At 46.0% G+C, this 20377-nt stretch overlaps 1 protein-coding gene across 2 annotated transcripts in view; it reads right to left on the bottom strand.

Annotated features, from left to right (window-relative positions):
- Window positions 1-2297: 2297 nt before the first annotated feature.
- Window positions 2298-20377, bottom strand: part of LOC311111205 (homeodomain-interacting protein kinase 3-like) — a 51957-nt gene continuing 33877 nt past the window's right edge. For both annotated transcript variants that reach the window (XM_084153915.1, XM_084153914.1), the window contains exon 3: window positions 2298-2753. In XM_084153915.1, coding sequence (XP_084010041.1) covers window positions 2477-2753 — 277 coding nt within the window. In that variant the 3' untranslated portion in view covers window positions 2298-2476. The remainder of the gene's footprint in view (window positions 2754-20377) is intronic.

Here is a 20377-nt window from a genome sequence, read left to right as displayed (position 1 = left end):
CTCAGCTAGAGAGGAGAACAGACAGGTCTGTTACAGTACAGATATCACACAGAAGAGCAGGAGGGCCAGACAGACTTCACTCAGCTAGAGAGGAGAACAGATGGGTCTGTTACAGTATAGATATCACACAGTAGAGCAGGAGGGGCCAGACAGACTTCACTCAGCTGGAGAGGAGAACAGACGGGTCTGTTACAGTACAGATATCACACAGTAGAGCAGGAGGGGCCAGACAGACTTCACTCAGCTGGAGAGGAGAACAGATGGGTCTGTTACAGTACAGATATCACACAGTAGAGCAGGAGGGGCCAGACAGACTTCACTCAGCTAGAGAGGAGAACAGACGGGTCTGTTACAGTATAGATATCACACAGTAGAGCAGGAGGGCCAGACAGACTTCACTCAGCTAGAGAGGAGAACAGACGGGTCTGTTACAGTACAGATATCACACAGTAGAGCAGGAGGGGCCAGACAGACTTCACTCAGCTGGAGAGGAGAACAGATGCCAGAGGAAAGTGGAGGAGAGGAAAGTGGAGGGGAGGAGATGGAGGAGGAGGACAGTAGACTAAAGGGAGGCAGAGAGAGAGAGCATGAGAGAGCATGAGGAGAGAGAGAGAGAGAGAGAGAGAGAGAGAGAGAGAGAGAGGGAAGGTGAGAGAGAGGTAGAGCGAGGGAGAGGGAGAGAGAGGGGGAGGAGGAAGAGGTGGTAAAGAGGGAAGAAAAAGGGTAGAGGAGGAGATAAAGGAACTTCAAGGAGGAGATATAAAGGAACTTCAAGGAGGAGGAGATAAAGGAACTTCAATGAGGAGATATAAAGGAACTTCAAGGAGAATATATAAAGGAACTTCAAGGAGAATATATAAAGGAACTTCAAGGAGGAGGAGATATAAAGGAACTTCAAGGAGGAGCGAATGAGAAGAATGAGAAGATGTGGAGGGAATAGGAGGAGGAAAAGAAGGAACACAAGGGAGGAGTTCTAGAGCTCTTATGTATCTGGACCAGTGAGCCTCAGAGGAGGGGAGGAGTTCTAGAGCTCTTATGTATCTGGACCAGTGAGCCTCAGAGGAGGGGAGGAGTTCTAGAGCTCTTATGTATCTGGACCAGTGAGCCTCAGAGGGGAGTTCTAGAGCTCTTATGTATCTGGACCAGTGAGCCTCAGAGGGGAGTTCTAGAGCTCTTATGTATCTGGACCAGTGAGCCTCAGAGGGGAGTTCTAGAGCTCTTATGTATCTGGACCAGTGAGCCTCAGAGGAGGGGAGTTCTAGAGCTCTTATGTATCTGGACCAGTGAGCCTCAGAGGAGGGGAGTTCTAGAGCTCTTATGTATCTGGACCAGTGAGCCTCAGAGGAGGGGAGGAGTTCTAGAGCTCTTATGTATCTGGACCAGTGAGCCTCAGAGGAGGGGAGGAGTTCTAGAGCTCTTATGTATCTGGACCAGTGAGCCTCAGAGGGGAGTTCTAGAGCTCTTATGTATCTGGACCAGTGAGCCTCAGAGGAGGGGAGGAGTTCTAGAGCTCTTATGTATCTGGACCAGTGAGCCTCAGAGGAGGGGAGGAGTTCTAGAGCTCTTATGTATCTGGACCAGTGAGCCTCAGAGGGGAGTTCTAGAGCTCTTATGTATCTGGACCAGTGAGCCTCAGAGGGGAGTTCTAGAGCTCTTATGTATCTGGACCAGTGAGCCTCAGAGGGGAGTTCTAGAGCTCTTATGTATCTGGACCAGTGAGCCTCAGAGGAGGGGAGTTCTAGAGCTCTTATGTATCTGGACCAGTGAGCCTCAGAGGAGGGGAGTTCTAGAGCTCTTATGTATCTGGACCAGTGAGCCTCAGAGGAGGGGAGGAGTTCTAGAGCTCTTATGTATCTGGACCAGTGAGCCTCAGAGGAGGGGAGGAGTTCTAGAGCTCTTATGTATCTGGACCAGTGAGCCTCAGAGGGGAGTTCTAGAGCTCTTATGTATCTGGACCAGTGAGCCTCAGAGGGGAGTTCTAGAGCTCTTATGTATCTGGACCAGTGAGCCTCAGAGGGGAGTTCTAGAGCTCTTATGTATCTGGACCAGTGAGCCTCAGAGGAGGGGAGTTCTAGAGCTCTTATGTATCTGGACCAGTGAGCCTCAGAGGAGGGGAGTTCTAGAGCTCTTATGTATCTGGACCAGTGAGCCTCAGAGGGGAGTTCTAGAGCTCTTATGTATCAGGACCAGTGAGCCTCAGAGGAGGGGAGGAGTTCTAGAGCTCTTATGTATCTGGACCAGTGAGCCTCAGAGGAGGGGAGGAGATCTAGAGCTCTTATGTATCAGGACTAGTGAGCCTCAGAATAGGGGAGTTCTAGAGCTCTTATGTATCTGGACCAGTGAGCCTCAGAGGAGGGGAGGAGTTCTAGAGCTCTTATGTATCTGGACCAGTGAGCCTCAGAGGAGGGGAGGAGTTCTAGAGCTCTTATGTATCTGGACCAGTGAGCCTCAGAGGAGGGGAGGAGTTCTAGAGCTCTTATGTATCTGGACCAGTGAGCCTCAGAGGAGGGGAGGGTGGACAGTAATGTAACAATACACTACAGTTCATTATAACAGTGAGCCTCAGAGGAGGGGAGGGTGGACAGTAATGTAACAATATACTACAGTTCATTATAACAGGCTTATTTACCTGGTCGTACTCCAGGGCCCCTGGGTAGAGGGGCCAGCCCAGGAAGAGCTCAGCGATCACACAGCCCAGGGACCACATGTCGATGGCTTCACAGAAGGGCAGGCCCAGGATGATCTCTGGAGCCCTGGAAGGAGAGACAAACACAACGGCAAAGCGGTTAGCTACACATATAGACTTACACTCATACACTGACTCAGCATAACACAGTTACAACTGACTATGTGAGAAAGGGATTGGGTCCAAACATGCCTTCTAGCAGCACAATTAAGTTTCTAGTCAGTCATATCATGATAAAGCTGAGATGGCAGAAACACAAGAGGTCAAAGCTAAAGTACAGCAGTCTTGTGTGTGTCACCTTGCCAAGTGACCCATGTACCCATACTGATCAGGGAACAGCTTGGTGTCACCAGCACCAGCCACAGTACGAGGAAGTTTCCACTAGACACTGAGCTAAAGCCAGTTTAGCCTTTTCCCTGCTTCTAGTCAATGTAGCTAGGATTTGTTGAGGCTAAGCTATGGTTGATCTCTCACAGGGAGATCTTTGAGAACCACCAGCCTCAGCCAACAGGTTATCAGGTCAGGGGTCAGGGTGTGAGCTGGATAAGGACAACCAAGAAGTACTGTACATCTACAGCGTCACTAAGTGCTGGCTCACGGTAACCCTGGGTAACTCCATGGTGATGATCCCGTTAAACAGTAGGCCTAACGCGCCGTCTCACACGTCGTCAGGCTAGCCATGACGCAGCCCCGTCATTGCTGATCTGGGTAAAACAGACTGACAGCTCCTTAGAACATACTAGGACTAGAAACCTTACTGGGACATGACCACACTGCTAGGACCAGTTACCTCATAGCCTGGCCTGAGGCTGTGTTTACACAGGCAGCCCAATTCTGATCTTTTTCCACTAATTGGTCTTTTGACCAATCAGATCAGCTCTTTCATCAATAAATGGCCAAAAGATCGGAATTGGGCTGCCTGTGTAAACGCAGCCTAATTGCTCCAAAACAAGACATCCCTGTGGGAAAAACCATTTAAAATTACATTGTTTTTACCAGTTCTGGTTGTAAACAGATTCTAATGACATTTCAACCAACTGAGATGACATGCCATGGTGTAAGAACACAAAATAACAATATAAATCTTCACAAGTTTACAGTAATTTAGCAATAGCCTACATACCACTGCAGAAACCAAACAGCCAAACCCAACTCAAGAAATGAGGCACCATAACAAGACGTTTTCATTATGTTTTATTGAGTTATTATAACTCAAAGAGAATAACTATTATTAGTTGCAGATAAATACATGCTGCAATATACAGACAACCCCTATGTTCCTCCTATAGGATTCCTGTGATTCTGATGGGGGCATTTCTAAGACCATGGTGCTTGCCTATGGAGCTGTGAGGGGAACGGCACCTCCTTACCTTCAGGCTCTGATCAGTCCCTACACCTAAACGAGGACATTGCGTTCTTCCACCTCTGGCCTGCTGGTCCCCCTACCTCTGCGGAAGCACAGTTCCCGCTCAGCCCAGTCCAAACTGTTCGCTGCTCTGGCACCCCAATGGTGGAACGAGCTCCCTCACGACGCCAGGACAGCGGAGTCACTCACCACCTTCTGGAGACACTTGAAACCCTACCTCTTTAAGGAATACTTGGAATAGTATAAAGTAATCCTTCTACCCCCCCCCCCACCACAAAATATATAAAATAAAAAAATATATAATAATAATACAAATATATATAAAAAATATATTTAAAAAAAAAAATTGTAAAGTGGTTGTCCCACTGGCTATCATAAGGTGAATGCACCAATTTGTAAGTCGCTCTGGATAAGAGCGTCTGCTAAATGACGTAAATGTAATGTAAATGTAATTTCTCTGGGCACTTGAGCTGACCCTAAACGAATGCCTGACCAAGCTTGTGCGGTGTTGAGAATGTCAGATGCCACGAGTGTCTATAAGCAGGCCCATAGAAAATGGCAGCTTGATAAACCCAAGGACGATGTCTTAACAAGTGTATTTGGCTATTTTCACGAAGCATGAATATCTACAGGTGACAAATGGTGCTCCTTATGTTTAAAAACACCCTATGCTGTCATGAGTCTGTTGGTAAGGGGGAAGGAATTAAACTGAAACCTTAGCTCACAGACTGGAGTGTGCATTATTGGAATTGTACAGCTTTCATACACATTATCAAATCAAAATGTATTTGTCACATGCACCAAATGGTAGAGCATGGCGCTTGTAACGCCAGGGTAGTGGGTTCGATCCCCGGGACCACCCATACGTAAAAATGTATGCACACATGACTAAGTCGCTTTGGATAAAAGCGTCTGCTAAACGGCATATTATTATTATTAAATACAACAGGTGTAGACTTCACCGTGAAATGCTTACTTACGAGCACTTTCCCAACAATGCAGAGATAAAACGTTTTAAAAAATCTAAAAAGGAAATAGTAACAATAAAATAACAATAACGAGCCTATATACAAGGAGTAGTGGTCCCGAGTCAATGTGCAGGGGTACCAGGTAGTTGAGGTAATACAGTATGGGGTAGGGGTAAAAGTGACTAGGCAATCAGGATAGATAATAAACAGAGTAGCAGCAGCGTATGTGAAGGGTGTGAAAGTGTGTCTGTGGCGTCCATATACATGTGCATGTGTGTTTGGTGTGTGTATGTAGTGTGTATGTATGTATGTGTGTGTTGGTGTGTCAGTGTAGTATATGTGAGTGTGTGGGTAGAGTCCAGTGAGTGTACATAGAGCCAGTGCAACAATGTATGTGCAAAAAAACTAAGAATGGAGGTCAACGCAAATAGTCTGGGTAGCCATTTGATTAACTGTTCAGCTGTCTTATGGCTTGGGGGTAGAAGCTGTTCAGGTGCCTTTTGGTCCCAGACTTGGCACTCCGGTACCACTTGCCGTGTGGTAGAAGAGAGAACAGTCTATGACTTGGGTGGCTGAGGTCTTTGACAATTTTTTACTGTTACAGTACAGCTATCACACACATTACAGTAACAGTACAGCTATTACAAACATTACGGTAACAGTACAGCTATCACACACATTACTGTTCCAGTTCCATGATAGGATTAAGATAATCTATATAAATGATGAGTGAGGGATTGAAGGGCAAGCATCGCTCACTTGGCTTACAGTTCTCCACGGCTGGCCAAACAGACTAGGGCAATCCTGAGTTTTTTCTATTGAGCTTATCTAACCGGATCTAGCAGAATAGGTAGAGTGGATAGTCTGTAAAATCTTTAAAGCCGTATGTCAACGAGCTGTAAGTGACAGTGGCGGGTGGTTGGGTATGGCTTAACTAGGACCTGCTAAAATAAGTTTTAGTCCGTTTTAATCACATTGTCAGAACGACTGCAGGTGACAGCTGGTGCGGGCAACAGCCATAGAGACGCAGAAAAAGGACCAAGCATTTCAGGCCCACAGACCTCTGCCTGTTAGTAAGACCCAGGCTCTCCCTAGGAGGCTGAGGGGATGAGACAACATAAAGACAAACACTGACAGACAGACAGACAGAGGGGCCAGTGGAAGACTGAATACAGACAGACAGACAGACAGAGGGGCCAGTGGAAGACTGAATACAGACAGACAGACAGACAGAGGGGCCAGTGGAAGACTGAATACAGACAGACAGACAGACAGAGGGGCCAGTGGAAGACTGAATACAGACAGACAGACAGACAGAGGGGCCAGTGGAAGACTGAAGACAGACAGACAGACAGACAGACAGACAGACAGACAGACAGACAGACAGACAGACAGACAGACAGACAGACAGACAGACAGACAGACAGACAGACAGACAGACAGACAGACAGACAGACAGACAGACAGACAGACAGACAGACAGACAGACAGACAGACAGACAGACAGACAGACAGACAGACAGACAGACAGACAGACAGACAGACAGACAGACAGACAGACAGACAGACAGACAGACAGACAGACAGACAGACAGACAGACAGACAGACAGACAGACAGACAGACAGACAGACAGACAGACAGACAGACAGACAGACAGACAGACAGACAGACAGACAGACAGACAGACAGACAGACAGACAGACAGACAGACAGACAGACAGACAGACAGACAGAGGGGCCAGTGGAAGACTGAATACAGACAGACAGACAGAGGGGCCAGTGGAAGACTGAATACAGACAGATAGACAGAGGGGCCAGTGGAAGACTGAATAGACAGACAGACAGACAGACAGACAGAGGGGCCAGTGGAAGACTGAATACAGACAGACAGACAGAGGGGCCAGTGGAAGACTGAATACAGACAGACAGACAGAGGGGCCAGTGGAAGACTGAATACAGACAGTACAGTTCAACTGGCTTTATGTTTGCCTTCCAGCTGTCCTGCCCCTCCTTTGGCCTCCAACTTAGAGATCTGTGATTGATTCATACTGTCTGTCAGTAGTCGTGACAGTGCAACATAGGCTACTCGTCCAGAAATGGGACAAATCATCAGGCTTCTAAGCAGCACTTCTCCTACAATTACATAGGCGGTTCCCCTCTCTCTTCCACCGAACATAAAACCAAATTGGTTTCAAATGAATGTTGCGGTGTTTGTTTACAGCCTTGAGTGTAGCTTTGGGGGACTTTGCACCCTGCCTAGGTGGGAAATCGATGTAGGGGAAACACTGATCTCACACAGTGGGTCTGTAGTGTAACGTAACCCAGTCCATCACTCTGGCCTTGGCAGAGGAACTATTCTGATCCAAGAGTTAAAATACATTCTGCCTGTGTAGCCGTTAACACCTTGGTGGTGTAGGGGGAGGGAGGTACTGAAACAGTCAAACAGGCCAGTGTTTTCTCCCACCTGTATGACTGGACACATCTTTTAGATTACCACAGGGCTGTTTCACTAATCATACACCCAGGGGTGCAATTACTGTTACACTGCTAGCCAGGCTCAATAATGACGGCAGCACTAAAAGCCGTTTTGGAGGTTGAGAGGGGAGAAGCTAACAGAAGCGGAAGTTAAAACGGCAGGACCAAAGGTAACGTGTTTCTAAGAGAAAACAAGAGAACACTCAAGAATAAGTGAATGACTAACACATCTTACATTAAAGTAGGAGGCTAATCCCCATGTCATCACATGCAAAAGGGAGAATGGTGGACAGCTAGTGAGCAACAAGTGAGAAGGAAGGCTAAAGGAACAGGACAGATGAACAGTTTCAAAACAGGAGAGAGAGAGAGAGACTCAGATCCAGCCTCAGGTGGATGAGTGGTCGTTGCCATGACGACAAGGCACTTTCCTGATTGACGCAACCCTAGCAGCCGGTCTCCCGTGAAACCAAATCTATTTTCTATCCTGAGGATGTGACGTGCGAAGCCCAGGGGCCGGGGAACGCAAGCCGAACAGAGGCCCCGTGATCACACACACTCACATGTACAGGGCCCATGGGAGACACACAGGCCCCCCCGAGGAGACACTCACACACTAGGGTTGTCACGATGCCAGTATCGCGATACTCACAGAGGTATCGTGGCAAGAAAAGAAAACATGAAGCAAACTCAATTTCCTGAGGAAAACAGTCCTAATGTTGGAGACAAAACGGCCTTGCGTTGTCACTTAGAATCAAATGTTTATTTTCCAAGCTGTAGCCCACTATATTGAACATAAAGTAGGTTTTTAAAGGATCATAGAGTTTAGTCTGCTTTGGGTTTTCCTTTTTGCCATGGAAAATCTGGTATCGTAGTATCGTGATACTGGTACCGTGACAACACTAAAACACACATCACATGGCCCTGGAGTGCTGCTCACCAGCACGGGTGAGGTGTACAGGGGTACTGTGTGTTTGGCTGTCAGGTGGGAAATGGCTAACTGGGAGTCACTTGTAAGCCACCACAGAAAGGTGGTATTGAGTCACTGAAGAGCATACTGCTCAAGAACTGGCACTGCTAAAGAAGCAGATGAGGTCACTCGCATCAGAGATCAGACAGAAAATCCCCCCAGAATGGGACAAATCCTCCAGCATGACTCAGGGCCTCCATAGTAGACATTAGACATTCAGCTGAAACTGAAAGATAGGACAGCAAAAGGCACCATGTTGTCTATAATTGTTGTATGCATGAAGGCAGACACACACCACTGGGATTGGCTTCTGAATACAGCCAATCCCAGCACATTAGCAGGTTTGGCTGTTGAGAGTGATTGGAGTCAGGGTGGTGAGGCAGACATGAGGCGGAGTCTGTCTGCACCTCATTTAGCCAACGTATGGCTGCCCCCTCTCTGACAGACACACACCACACCAACCCAACCCTATGCTTATATTGCAGCTCCCAGCAGCCTTCAGTACCACCACCACCCTCTCCGACTCCCATCTCAGACCAGACTAATGGATCCCTAATGGCGTTAACCGTCCGATTGGCACCTAAGACACATCAAAACCCGACCTAATCGCCTCTATCACACACTCTCTCTCTACCTCGCCCAGACACAGCTCCATCACTTCCTGGTGTTAATTATGTCCAAGAACCCAGCCAATTACAGAAGAATGGGTAGGGCGGAACATGTGGCGCATTTCAGAAGAAGAGCGTGCAGAGACTGTCAACACCTGCAGCAGAACAGACTGGCAGAGACTTCATACTGGGCTTAATGATGACAGTGAAATGCAGCAGTGGGCCTATACAGCCAAGGCTGAGATCTGAGAGGGGAGTTTAAGCTTTTTCTCTAACATTAGCATATAGAAGTCAGTGCGAGTTGATGGGCGACCTCCGGAGTCTGGAGTTATGTTGAGCGCAGGAGGAGTACTGAAAATTGACTAGAAATGAACTGACAGACTGAAAAAAGTACTTTCCCAATATTATTCCAGAGTACCACATTTTTGGGATGGAGATCTTTCCTTTGGAAAATACTGGGAGGTACATCAAGCCATTTTGGATTTACCCTAGATCGGGAGGGGAGCGGATCGCTTGAAGTCAAACATGAGGGTTATTACATAAAGGTTATCCACAACTTTCTAGCCAAATAACCAGGTGCTAGGGAAATTCTTGGATCGGACCGTGGTTGAAGGCCCCAATAGGCAGTCCAAAAACCATAACACAAAAAGACATGGGAGGACTTTACAACTTTAGCGGCCAACAACGTACCTCACATCTGCTTCCCATACTTCATTTACTCTTGACAGGCCTCGCCAGAGAAAACATCTCAGCATGCCATTTCATAATAGCAAATACTGAGAATTTAAGCATGAGCATCAGGTGTATCGTTGCTCAACCCGATTGTGTTCCCAACAGGCTAAGAATGGATGGTGTCAGCCAGGTGAGAAATATCAGCGAGTTCAGAGGTTTCCAACAGAACACTGTGTGCTATAGAAGAGAAATCCCTTTACAGTTTGCAAGGGGGGGACATCTTCAAAGAGCCTTTCAAACATCCCGCCTTTCAAACATCCCACGTTGCATCTAAGGTTTCAACCGTCTGCCTTGCTGCTAGCTAAATACCATATAGCATTTTCTTGGCAAATGGATTACACTCACTGAAGACAGGAGAGAGGGGATAAGAAAACTCAGTCTGAAATGGAAAAAGGTAATTTCGATAGCAGAACATGATATGCCTTGGTGAATGAGTGCTATACATATTCTCAGATAAAGAGGGGAAAGTGGGAAACGGCAGCAAACAGCCATGTTCCGCACTTGAGGTGCATGCTTCTAAAATAGATTCAACTCACACAGATTTAAAGTCTTTGAATTGTATTTTTGTGGAGACCAGAGGCTATTGAAAGGAGAGCTAATATTACTGAAATAGCCTATAGTCTAGCAGGACAATGGTAAGGCAGAATACTTCAGTGAGGCCTTTCCATACACTTCAAGGAGAGATTGCTTATTTACTCCACCAGGTAGGCTGCTCTATACCTTCTATTAGGAGACAAGGAAAAGTAGATTATTTAAGTTAATCTTATCGTATAGGTACCGCCCGGAGTGCAGCTGACTAAGAATAACGTCACCAAATAGGCTTGGGCGGTATAACGTATATACCGGGGTATTTGGAAAAAGCCACAGGATGGTTTTTCAATACCATCAAAACAATTTATTTGAAGTTTTTCAACAAATTTGAATATTTGTAGCTACTTTTTAAGTGAATAACTGCAGTCAACTTGTGCAATACCTTAGGAGATAAAGCAGATTGCGTTCTTCATTTCACCTGTCACATTATTTTACATAATGAAGCTTACCGTAATTCCCCAGAACAGTTGAGCCAGTCCCATGTTTGTTTGTAAATAGCACAACGGGAGAAAGCGAGCTGTTGAGTCCATAGCGTTCTATATTTACATTTACATTTTTAGTCATTTAGCAGACGCTCTTATCCAGAGCGACTTACAGGAGCAATTAGGGTTAAGTGCCTTGCTCAAGGGCACATCGACAGATTTTTCACCTAGTCGGCTATATCTATCGGCGAGTCTCTGGTCTGTGGCGCACATGAGGTGATGAAGTTACACTTCTATGCAATTCACTACTAAATGTTTTCCATCATATCTTAGAATGGCTTTCTGCTAGAAGTCAAAGAGCTCTGGATGAGTTCTGTACAGCTGACATTTTGTTTCTCCCCTCTGCTCTGTGTACACATGCACCTCTTCCTTCAGAAAAGCACACATCACAACTTTGTTCATTTGCACAATTTCTCTCATTCACTTTCGCTTATAAAATGTCCACACTCACCGAAAATGACATTCGGTAGCTACTAGCTACGCTTGTATAACTTCATGAGCTGGATTTGTCCATCTTTGCAATTAGTTTATGTTCGTTTTTGCTCGTTAGCTTTTAGCTAACAGCATCTACGTGATTTCGCTATTAATTTGTGCTAATTTTGTTAGCATTCTGGTAATATAGGCCCAACAGGCTTTTCTTGTGTTTTTAGCGCCCCTTGTGTGCTATGCCGGTAATACCCTAAATCCCAGGATGAGAGAAGGACGGTATGACGATATGAAAATCTGGATACTGCCCAAGCCTATCACCAAACTCCAATGCAAGCGAGCATAAGCACAGTGCTAAGCCCAGCATTGGCACACTGCTGTGCAAGGGCATTGGTGGGGGCTGGTACCATGAGAGTAACCTGACAAAGACTATTTATTATGGTCGAAATGTTGTAAACAGTCAAAACTGGTAATCAAGTTTCCAAAATATGTCAGAAATAACATTCTTCCTGTGCAAACAGGAAGCATCTTTAGATTAACATGCAGTGGAGTCTTCTGTCTTTGAGGTGATTTATTTGGTTTGTTTCCTAATGTAAACAGGGAGCCAAATGTGCATGATTGCAGCAAACAAGGAATGGCCAGTCTGTCCTAGCTTTTTCACTGAGTAATAACACCAAATAAATCCTATTTGTTTTCATGAAATAGCCTTAAGCTAGTACTGCATTTCTTGCTTTGCCTTTTCTCTCGTGCACTGTGCCAATGAAAATAAGCCCGTTTTCCTGGTCACTGAGTTCAGAGGCCTGTTCTGCTACCTCACACCTTCCCTTCCTTCCTAGTTGCTTCCCTTCCTCCCTAGTTCCTTCCCTTCCTCCCTAGTGCCTTCCCTTCCTCCCTAGTGCCTTCCCTTCCTCCCTAGTGCCTTCCCTTCCTCCCTAGTGCCTTCCCTTCCTCCCTAGTGCCTTCCCTTCCTCACTAGTTGCTTCCCTTCCTCCCTAGTGCCTTCCCTTCCTCCCTAGTTCCTTCCCTTCCTCCCTAGTTCCTTCCCTTCCTGCCTAGTGCCTTCCCTTCCTCCCTAGTACCTTCCCTTCCTCCCTAGTTCCTTCCCTTCCTTTCCTTCCTCCCTAGATCCTTCCCTTCCTCCATAGATCCATCCCTTCCTCCATAGTTCCTTCCCTTCCTCCCTAGTTCCTTCCCTTCCTCCCTAGTTCCTTCCCTTCCTCCCTAGTTCCTTCCCTTCCTCCCTAGTTCCTTCCCTTCCTCCCTAGTTCCTTCCCTTCCTCAGACTCTCTACCACTATTTTCTTCTTTCTCTTCCTTTGTCACTCCATCTTTCCCTTCCATCCCTCTCTTTCCATCTCCCTCCTCCCCACTGAGAGACACTCACTAAGCAGAGGCGTAAGTAAGCCTAGCGCTGTGGGGACTGTAAAAACACCAACATGGTAAAGGGCCAGATCCCACAGAACGCGGGAAGATATTAGCTCCTCTTGGTGACCTTGAGGGCTTGGGAAGGAGTCCCACGACCCCAGGAAAGGAACGGGGTCCTCACCGCCAACATCTGCTAAGCTGATATCCCACGGAAGGCCAGGCTCTGACTGCAGAGCTGCTAGAGGGTGGACACACATGCCACAAACAAACATTTCAAACAGAGAGCCGTATACGAGTGCTAAAAACGCTGGAATAGCAAAGGAAGAGTGAAAAAGCCTGTAATTTAGAATGATTTACACCTAACTAAATAAGAGGGAGCTCAGGAATGACCATCTGATTTTCTAAATAGTTCTGAGAATGTAAAGCAAAGGGGATCTAAGAACTGCACTGATCTCTTATCTTAACGGGAAGTCCAAGTCATATAAAGTGACAGGTCCACTTGGTATTCAAGACCTGGTTCCAGTTACTGACATTAATTTTACTGGATCAATTCTGAATTATATTAGTGCGAGTCAGCATGGGACGACTTTAAAGATCCCCAGGGAAACAACAAACACTTAAGTTATGCGCTATTACATATCATAAATCTGGCGTCAGTCGCAACCCCTCTTCCCCCTGCTGAGACGAGCGAATACGGTAAACTGTAGACGCGAATGAAAACAATATTCCACAATGACATAATAAATATATGGAATGTTATTTCTCTCTTAGAAGAACTAACAAATTGTCAAATGCCCTTTGCAATAAAAGAGGACACAGGCAAGCAGCAGTGCTGTTTCTAAGCTACTGCAGAACAAAGGTGTAGGGTGTAGGCTATGCAGTGTTTCCCCAATATTCATTCTTGCCACAGGTGCAAAAAAATTTCACTTTTTATACAGTGCCGTGAAAAAGTATTTGCCGCCTTTCTGATTTTCTCTATTTTAGCATATTTTTGATACTGAATGTTCAGACCTTGAACCAAAACCTAATATTAGATAAAAGGAATCAATCTGCACACAATACTCCATAATGACAAAGCGAAGACTTTATAAATGTATTAAAAATAAAAAACACTTGGCTATGAGACTCGAAATTGAGCTCAAGTGCATCCTGTTTCCATTGATCATACTTGAGATGTTTCTACAACTTGATTCGAGTCCACCTGTGGTAAATTCAATTGATTGGACATGATTTGGAAAGGCACACACCTGTCTATATAAAGGTCCCACAGTTTGCAGTGCATGTCAGAGCAAAAACAAAGCCATGAGGTCGAAGGAATTGTCCGTAGTGCTCCAAGACAGGATTGTGTCGAGGCACAGATCTGGGGAAGGGTACCAAAAAATGTCTGCAGCATTGAAGGTCCCCAAGAACACAATGGCCTCCATCATTCTTAAATGGAAGAAGTTTGGAACCACCAAGACTCTTCCTAGAACTGGCCGCCCGGTCAACTGAGCAATCGGGCGAGAAGGGCCTTGGTCAGGGCGGTGTCCAAGAACCCGATGGTCACTCTGACAGAGCTCCAGAGTTCCTCTGGAGATGGGAGAACCTTCCAAAAGGACACCCATCTCTGCAGCACTCCACCAATCAGGCCTTTATGGTAGAGTGTCCAGACGGAGGCCAATCCTCAGTAAAAGGCACATGACAGCCCGCTTGGAGTTTGCCAAAAGGCACCTAAAGGACTTTCAGACCATGAGAAACAAGATTAATTGGTCTGATGAAACCAAGATTTAACTCTTTGCCCTGAATGCCAAGTGTCACTTTTGGAGGAAACCAGGCACTGCTCATCACCTGGCCAATACCATCCCTACGGTGAAGCATGGTGGTGGTAGCATCATGCTGTGAGGATGTCTTTTAGCGGCAGGGACTGGGAGACTAGTCAACATTGAGGGAAAGATGAACGGAGCAAAGTACAGAGAGATCCTTGATGAAAACCTGCTCCAGAGTGCTCAGGATCTCAGATTGGGGTGAAGGTTCACCTTCCAACAGGACAACTACCCTAAGCACACAGCCAAGACAAAGCAGGAGTGGCTTCGGGACATGTCTCTGAATGTCCTTGAGTGGCCCAGCCAGAGCCCGAACTTGAACCCGATCGAACATCTCTGGAGAGACCTGAAAATAGCTGTGCAGCGACGCTCCCCATCCAACCTGACAGAGCTTGAGAGGATCTGCAGCGAAGAATGGGAGAAACTCCCCAAATACAGGTGTGCCGAGCTTGTAGCGTCATACCCAAGAAGACTCGAGGCTGTAATCGCTGCCAAAGGTGCTTCAACAAAGTACTGAGTAAAGGGTCTGAATACTTATGTAAATGTGATATTTCCGATATTTATTGTTAATACATTTTCAAAAATGTCTAAAAATCTGTTTTTGCTTTGTCATTATAGGGTATTGGGTGTAGATTGATGAGAAGAAGAAAAAAAATCCATTTTAGAATAAGGCTGTAACGTAACAAAATGTGGAAAAAGTGAAGGTGTCTGAATACTTTCCGAATGCACAGTATGTATGTATATATATTTCTGCAGAGAAGCGCTTTTAAATGGATAGTCGTTGGCTCAATGACTGGAATTCTATGGGAACAGCTAGCATGTCATTGCGGTAACGCTAGTAGCCGCTACTCTTGCCACCACTGTTGAAAACAATCCTAGGGGAAACACTGGTCTATGCTAGGGGCAGCTGGCTACTGAGAGAAATGATCTATATGGGAACTTTTTATTCATGGCCCTGATCTCACACTCCAGAAATAGTTCTGCGATCCAGGCTGCCTCTACCCTGAGAGAGAGAAAGAGATGGGTGTAGAGTGACGGTCAACCCCCACACAAGCAACAACAAAACAAGGTAGACTAGGCTACATTTGAGGTGAGGGGTGAAGGTTTCCATGCATTTGCTCAGGTAGGCTAGTAGCTACTCAAAATAAACCCTATGTATCATTCTAGACATAGACCCAGGCTACAAATACTGTGCTGCTGCTATTCGAGTGATTTTATTTGAGTTCTGACTGACACATTGGCTATTGACCGTCTCAATGAGAGAAAGAATGGAACCTTGCCAAATGCATGTCCCTTCCAGGAACTGTAATTCCACACACCCTTGTTTCATTCTGAATTATTAACTGGAACACAGAGCTGGCTCCAATCAGGGCTGACGTAGCCCATGCACACAGCTAGCGATACACAGAGGAGGACATTACAGCACTAATGTTATCATCAGGGGTCATGTGAAAATAGCCAGGCCATAGGCCTACTTTCTGCTCAGCTGAATGGAGTTAGGGAGGAAAACATGTCAAATAGAGTAGCAGCACATCAAACCAAGGTTAGAAAACCACACTACGCTTTCATGAATGAGCTCTCTACCTTTTCCTTAGTGTGTGTGTGTACGTTTGAATGAAAGAGCTCTTCAATGACGCCTTCTCCTATTCAGCACTCCTATCCCAGAGTGGCGGTCCCTCGTGTCCTTGCCTTTGTTGACAAACGTCATGGAAAGTATCTGAACTAGAAAAGTGAGGTCAGGAGGATCACTCAACTGAATCAAAGCATGTATATTGGCCAGCATGCAGGTGTGTCTATAATAACTTAACCACACTGCCTCTATAGAAGATGGAGGCAAGGCCAGTGATTGAAAAATGATAAAGCACACCAAACACAGGCCTAATATTTCTGGCTCTGAGCCCAGCTAATATAATAGGCTAGTTATGAGACAGGGCCTATGTTTCAACACCCACAACAATAAACGTCAGCGTAGTCTTTGGGCCTTTCATCTCTCGAGGACAGACACACGTAACATTAATGGTATTGTAGCCTCTGTCAACAGACTGTGGGATGACACGACTAACGAGGAACTTTGATCCGGTGCGCCAATGTTTTTGTCACTGATCATTTGGACAAATCATGATTTTCGCATCTATTCCAATTTCGGAAGGTGAGGGGACATTTTGCAAATGCTTTGGCCGAGAGTTTTACTTTAGGGGGGGGGGGGGGGGGGGGGTGGAGACTTCGCTAGTATTGTTAGCATTGTTTCTCATACATCCTCCAGAACCTAATCGGGCGTCTAAAGTAATTAAATAAGATTTTGGTTCTGGGTTTCTGAGCTTATAGGGCGTATGAAAGCCTTTCTAACAAGTCGAAACAAGGCAGGCAGTCAGATATAAATCACTGCTTGAATCCCACATCCTACTGTACAGCGGTAGGAAGGCATGCGGGACAAATCCATATCATTATCATTTTCCCCCCTCCTCCTTTTAGTTCAGGCCCCTGTACACATCTAAAGCTATTTTCTTTCTCCACAGCTATGTGAGTGAGATGCTGGGACGGTCTGAAAACGCTAACTCAAACAGGCAGGGATAAGTGACAGGAGGAGATGTTCAACATTCCAGAGAGAAAACTAATTCCGTTTCACTTCAGAAAGCAAACACGTCGCTGACCCCAAAGCTGTCTCCTTGATCCATCTTTCTCTCTTTGCACGCTTCTCGTCTCGTATCAGTGTTACAGTCCGCTTCACACATCCATCAACTAGAAAAATAAGATTGTGTCCTTCAAAAGCGGCAAGAAGTGTTTTTGTGAACAAATATGGACCTTTTCATATGATGCACATTAAAAGTAGCCATTGTTTTTTTTAAATGGAGAATTTATTTGTGGACCACATTCTCCAATGGGAACAGCAGAGGTAGCGAAGGACCTCAGAGGGGGAGAGTCCAGATTCTGAAGGCCATAGCAGACCATCCTTCTCCACTTCCTTCCATCCCTCACCACATCCTCACCCCATCATTACCCTCGCTCTATCATACACAACTCTTTTCCAGTCTCCCTCGCTACGCTGCCCAAGCCAAAACACAGGCCCGCAAAAACAATTCAATCAAATCAAACCCAAACACAGACTACAAAATAGAAACACATGCCTGCGGAGGCATCAGAGTGAAATATCCCTCTGTCTTTTGGAGAGATGGGAGGTTAGTTAATTGCACACCAAGTTTTACAGGAGCTCCACTGGTCCACCCACTTACTGGAAAACCCCCAGGCTTTAACTGTCAGCAGGGCTCTCTTCCATCTCCACAGCAGAGAGAAGAGAGCGAAACAGCACAATTGTGTCTGGATGCTTCAACCATGACAGCAAACAGTGTAAAACTGAAATATGTTCTACAATAATGGTGAAAGTAGCATTAAATTGACCTTTCAAACATTTCATTTCCAGTATTTTTGCAGAGCAGCCTTCCCTATCTATCAGTGCAAAGGGACCTGGGTGTTGGGGGTCTATGTGGAGGGGGAGAAATGCAAGAAATATGTGGAAAACCTGACTTAACACCGCACTCTTCTCTTGCCCTCTGTGTGAGCCAACTTTCACTGGCTCGCGTGAGCTGGCCCCATGAATTTACGAGTGAGGGAAACATTGAGATTGTTTTGAGCCTCAGCGTGTGTGTGTGTGTGTGTGTGTGTGTAATATGTTGAGCAGCTGAGTGTAGCACAGGCCACCCTCCGACATACAAAAGCATCTGCCTCGGAGTACGTTCTGTGCAGATTTCAACCCAGAAGTACTGTGATGTACTGTAGCTTGTTTCAAACTCCTTTTTCTGGAGAGGCCCATAGAGAACTAGACACATGGCACACGTGTCTAGCACACTGACATCACTTCTATTGCTTATCATCGCTGTCTGATGAAAACCTTTTTACTCAATTATTGCCCCCATTTAGTTTTTTACATGTATTGAAAGCAGCAACTCTCCTCAATGTACTCTGAACATTTCAGGACTCTAGGACCAAGAAAATTTATTCAAAATAGCTTATTTAGTTTCATAACTGTATGTTCGTTCGAAAAAGATGGTCCTTTTTAAATTTCCTGAAAAGTGTCTGTTTTGGAGATAAGGTTTTCATCAGACAGCGACGTTATGTAACTCACCACATTGGCCTATTTGCAGACAGTTGGGGGAAGCCAGAGGAGGAAATGGCTAGCATTTTTACATGGGCAGGGCTCGGCCCGTCTGTAGATTACTGCTGTGTAGACTGGAGAGTTGTGACAAAGGTGCTAGCTAAGCTAATGTTTAGTGGTTATGTGAGGCTGGGGACCATGGATGAAGTGTTGTTACTAGCTGCTAGTTGGGCCACGGTCTGCTAGAGCAGTCTTCTTCCTTTCAGTTCAAAGGCAGCATAGAATCCCAACTCAGCTGATTAGGCTCAACCAGTCCCAGGCAGCTGGCTAACTAATCATGAGCCAGTCAGTAACATCCCAAGGAGCAGTGCTGAGAAACAGAAAGACTGATCTGGAGTTCAGGGTCTCAGTGACTGATAGCCAGGGATCCCTGGACTACTGCATTATTGATGCTCTTGAAAGAGCCATAGCAACCAAAACAAACCCACAAATAAGTTACTATCTAGCTCTATTTCACTCAGGCCTCTCTTTTAGGATCTCTTTTCCTAGAGTTAGTGAACCTGCAACTTAAGCTACAACTTTTACATCACTTTTCTAACAAGTAGAATTACATTTTGTCTCTCATGGCCTTTATCAGAATGTCAGATCTTGTCTCCAGTCATCTGTATTCGACCAAAACTGACAACACGATGCCTGAGCTGAACAAAATGGCCTCAGCAACATGTTGTCCAGCCTTGACAGAACCCAACATAGACAACGACGTGGCCTTCAAAACAACATGGCCTCCAGTCATCACCAAGGCAGCTTGGCGTTTTCAAGGTGAGGCCTTGCTGCAGCTCCTTGGTCTTTCACCCCGTTAGCAATCATTTCTGAGAGGACCACAGTGAGACTCCAGTGGCAGGAGAGAGAGAAGAGATGTTGGTGTATAGAAACGCTGTCTGGGCGTTTCATTTCCTCTGTCATTATTTCACAACTCAAAACAGGCACGCAAGACGGCCAGGCATTCAATAAAGGGCAGTAGGCAAAGTATCCAGGGTCACAATCAACCCCGTAGCGTCACTAGCACGTCACACAGCAGGGGAGAGAGAGGGGACACCCAGCGATAGAGGGGGCATCCTTGGCTGGGACAGTCTCACCTCCGCTGCAGTGAAGTAAGTGCCACGTTTTTAGTGAGACAAATTAGGTTACAGGATAAATTTGCCTTGTTCTCCCTTGTAGGACATAATGTGATTGGCTGTGTTTGCTCTGTTGCTAACGCCAGCTCTCTGGCTAGGAGCTGTCCTTGATGAATGATTTATGAGCTTGCTCTGCAAACCTAAACACAGAGGCCTAGTGTTACCTGAGGAAGGAGATACGCCTGATAGGCCTTGTGCTACCGACCGACGCCCAGCGACACAGAAAAACGCACTAAAACAACACGCACACACCCGAGAAACACACAAGGGATCATATACTGTATACACAAACAAACACTAGGCTTTTTTGCGCACCCATACAACAAACAGAGATCACGTACACACCAACACACACACACTTTGCCCTGCCAACACACACATGCGCAACAAAAGCAGTCTCCAGTAGACTGATACACAGCACAGTAAGGTTAGACACCAGTGGGTAATTAGTGGTGTTGGCTGGCTACTGATAAGCTACTGGTCTATGATGCAGCACTCAGCATGCCGTCCATGTTGAACCCACGCAGACACACTACCAAGACATAACACAGGGGACCGTCCTTAGCTATGGGAGGTTTAAGTTCACAGACGTTTGTTTCAAAGTGCAAATCCTATTTAAATACATTTCTGTTTCAAATTGCTA

This window comes from Coregonus lavaretus (genome assembly GCF_964263955.1).
Source record: "Coregonus lavaretus genome assembly, chromosome: 37".
NCBI classification, from domain to species: domain Eukaryota; kingdom Metazoa; phylum Chordata; class Actinopteri; order Salmoniformes; family Salmonidae; genus Coregonus; species Coregonus lavaretus.
The sequence above is the reverse complement of the archived record's forward strand: the minus strand, read 5'-3'. Positions and strand labels throughout refer to the sequence as shown.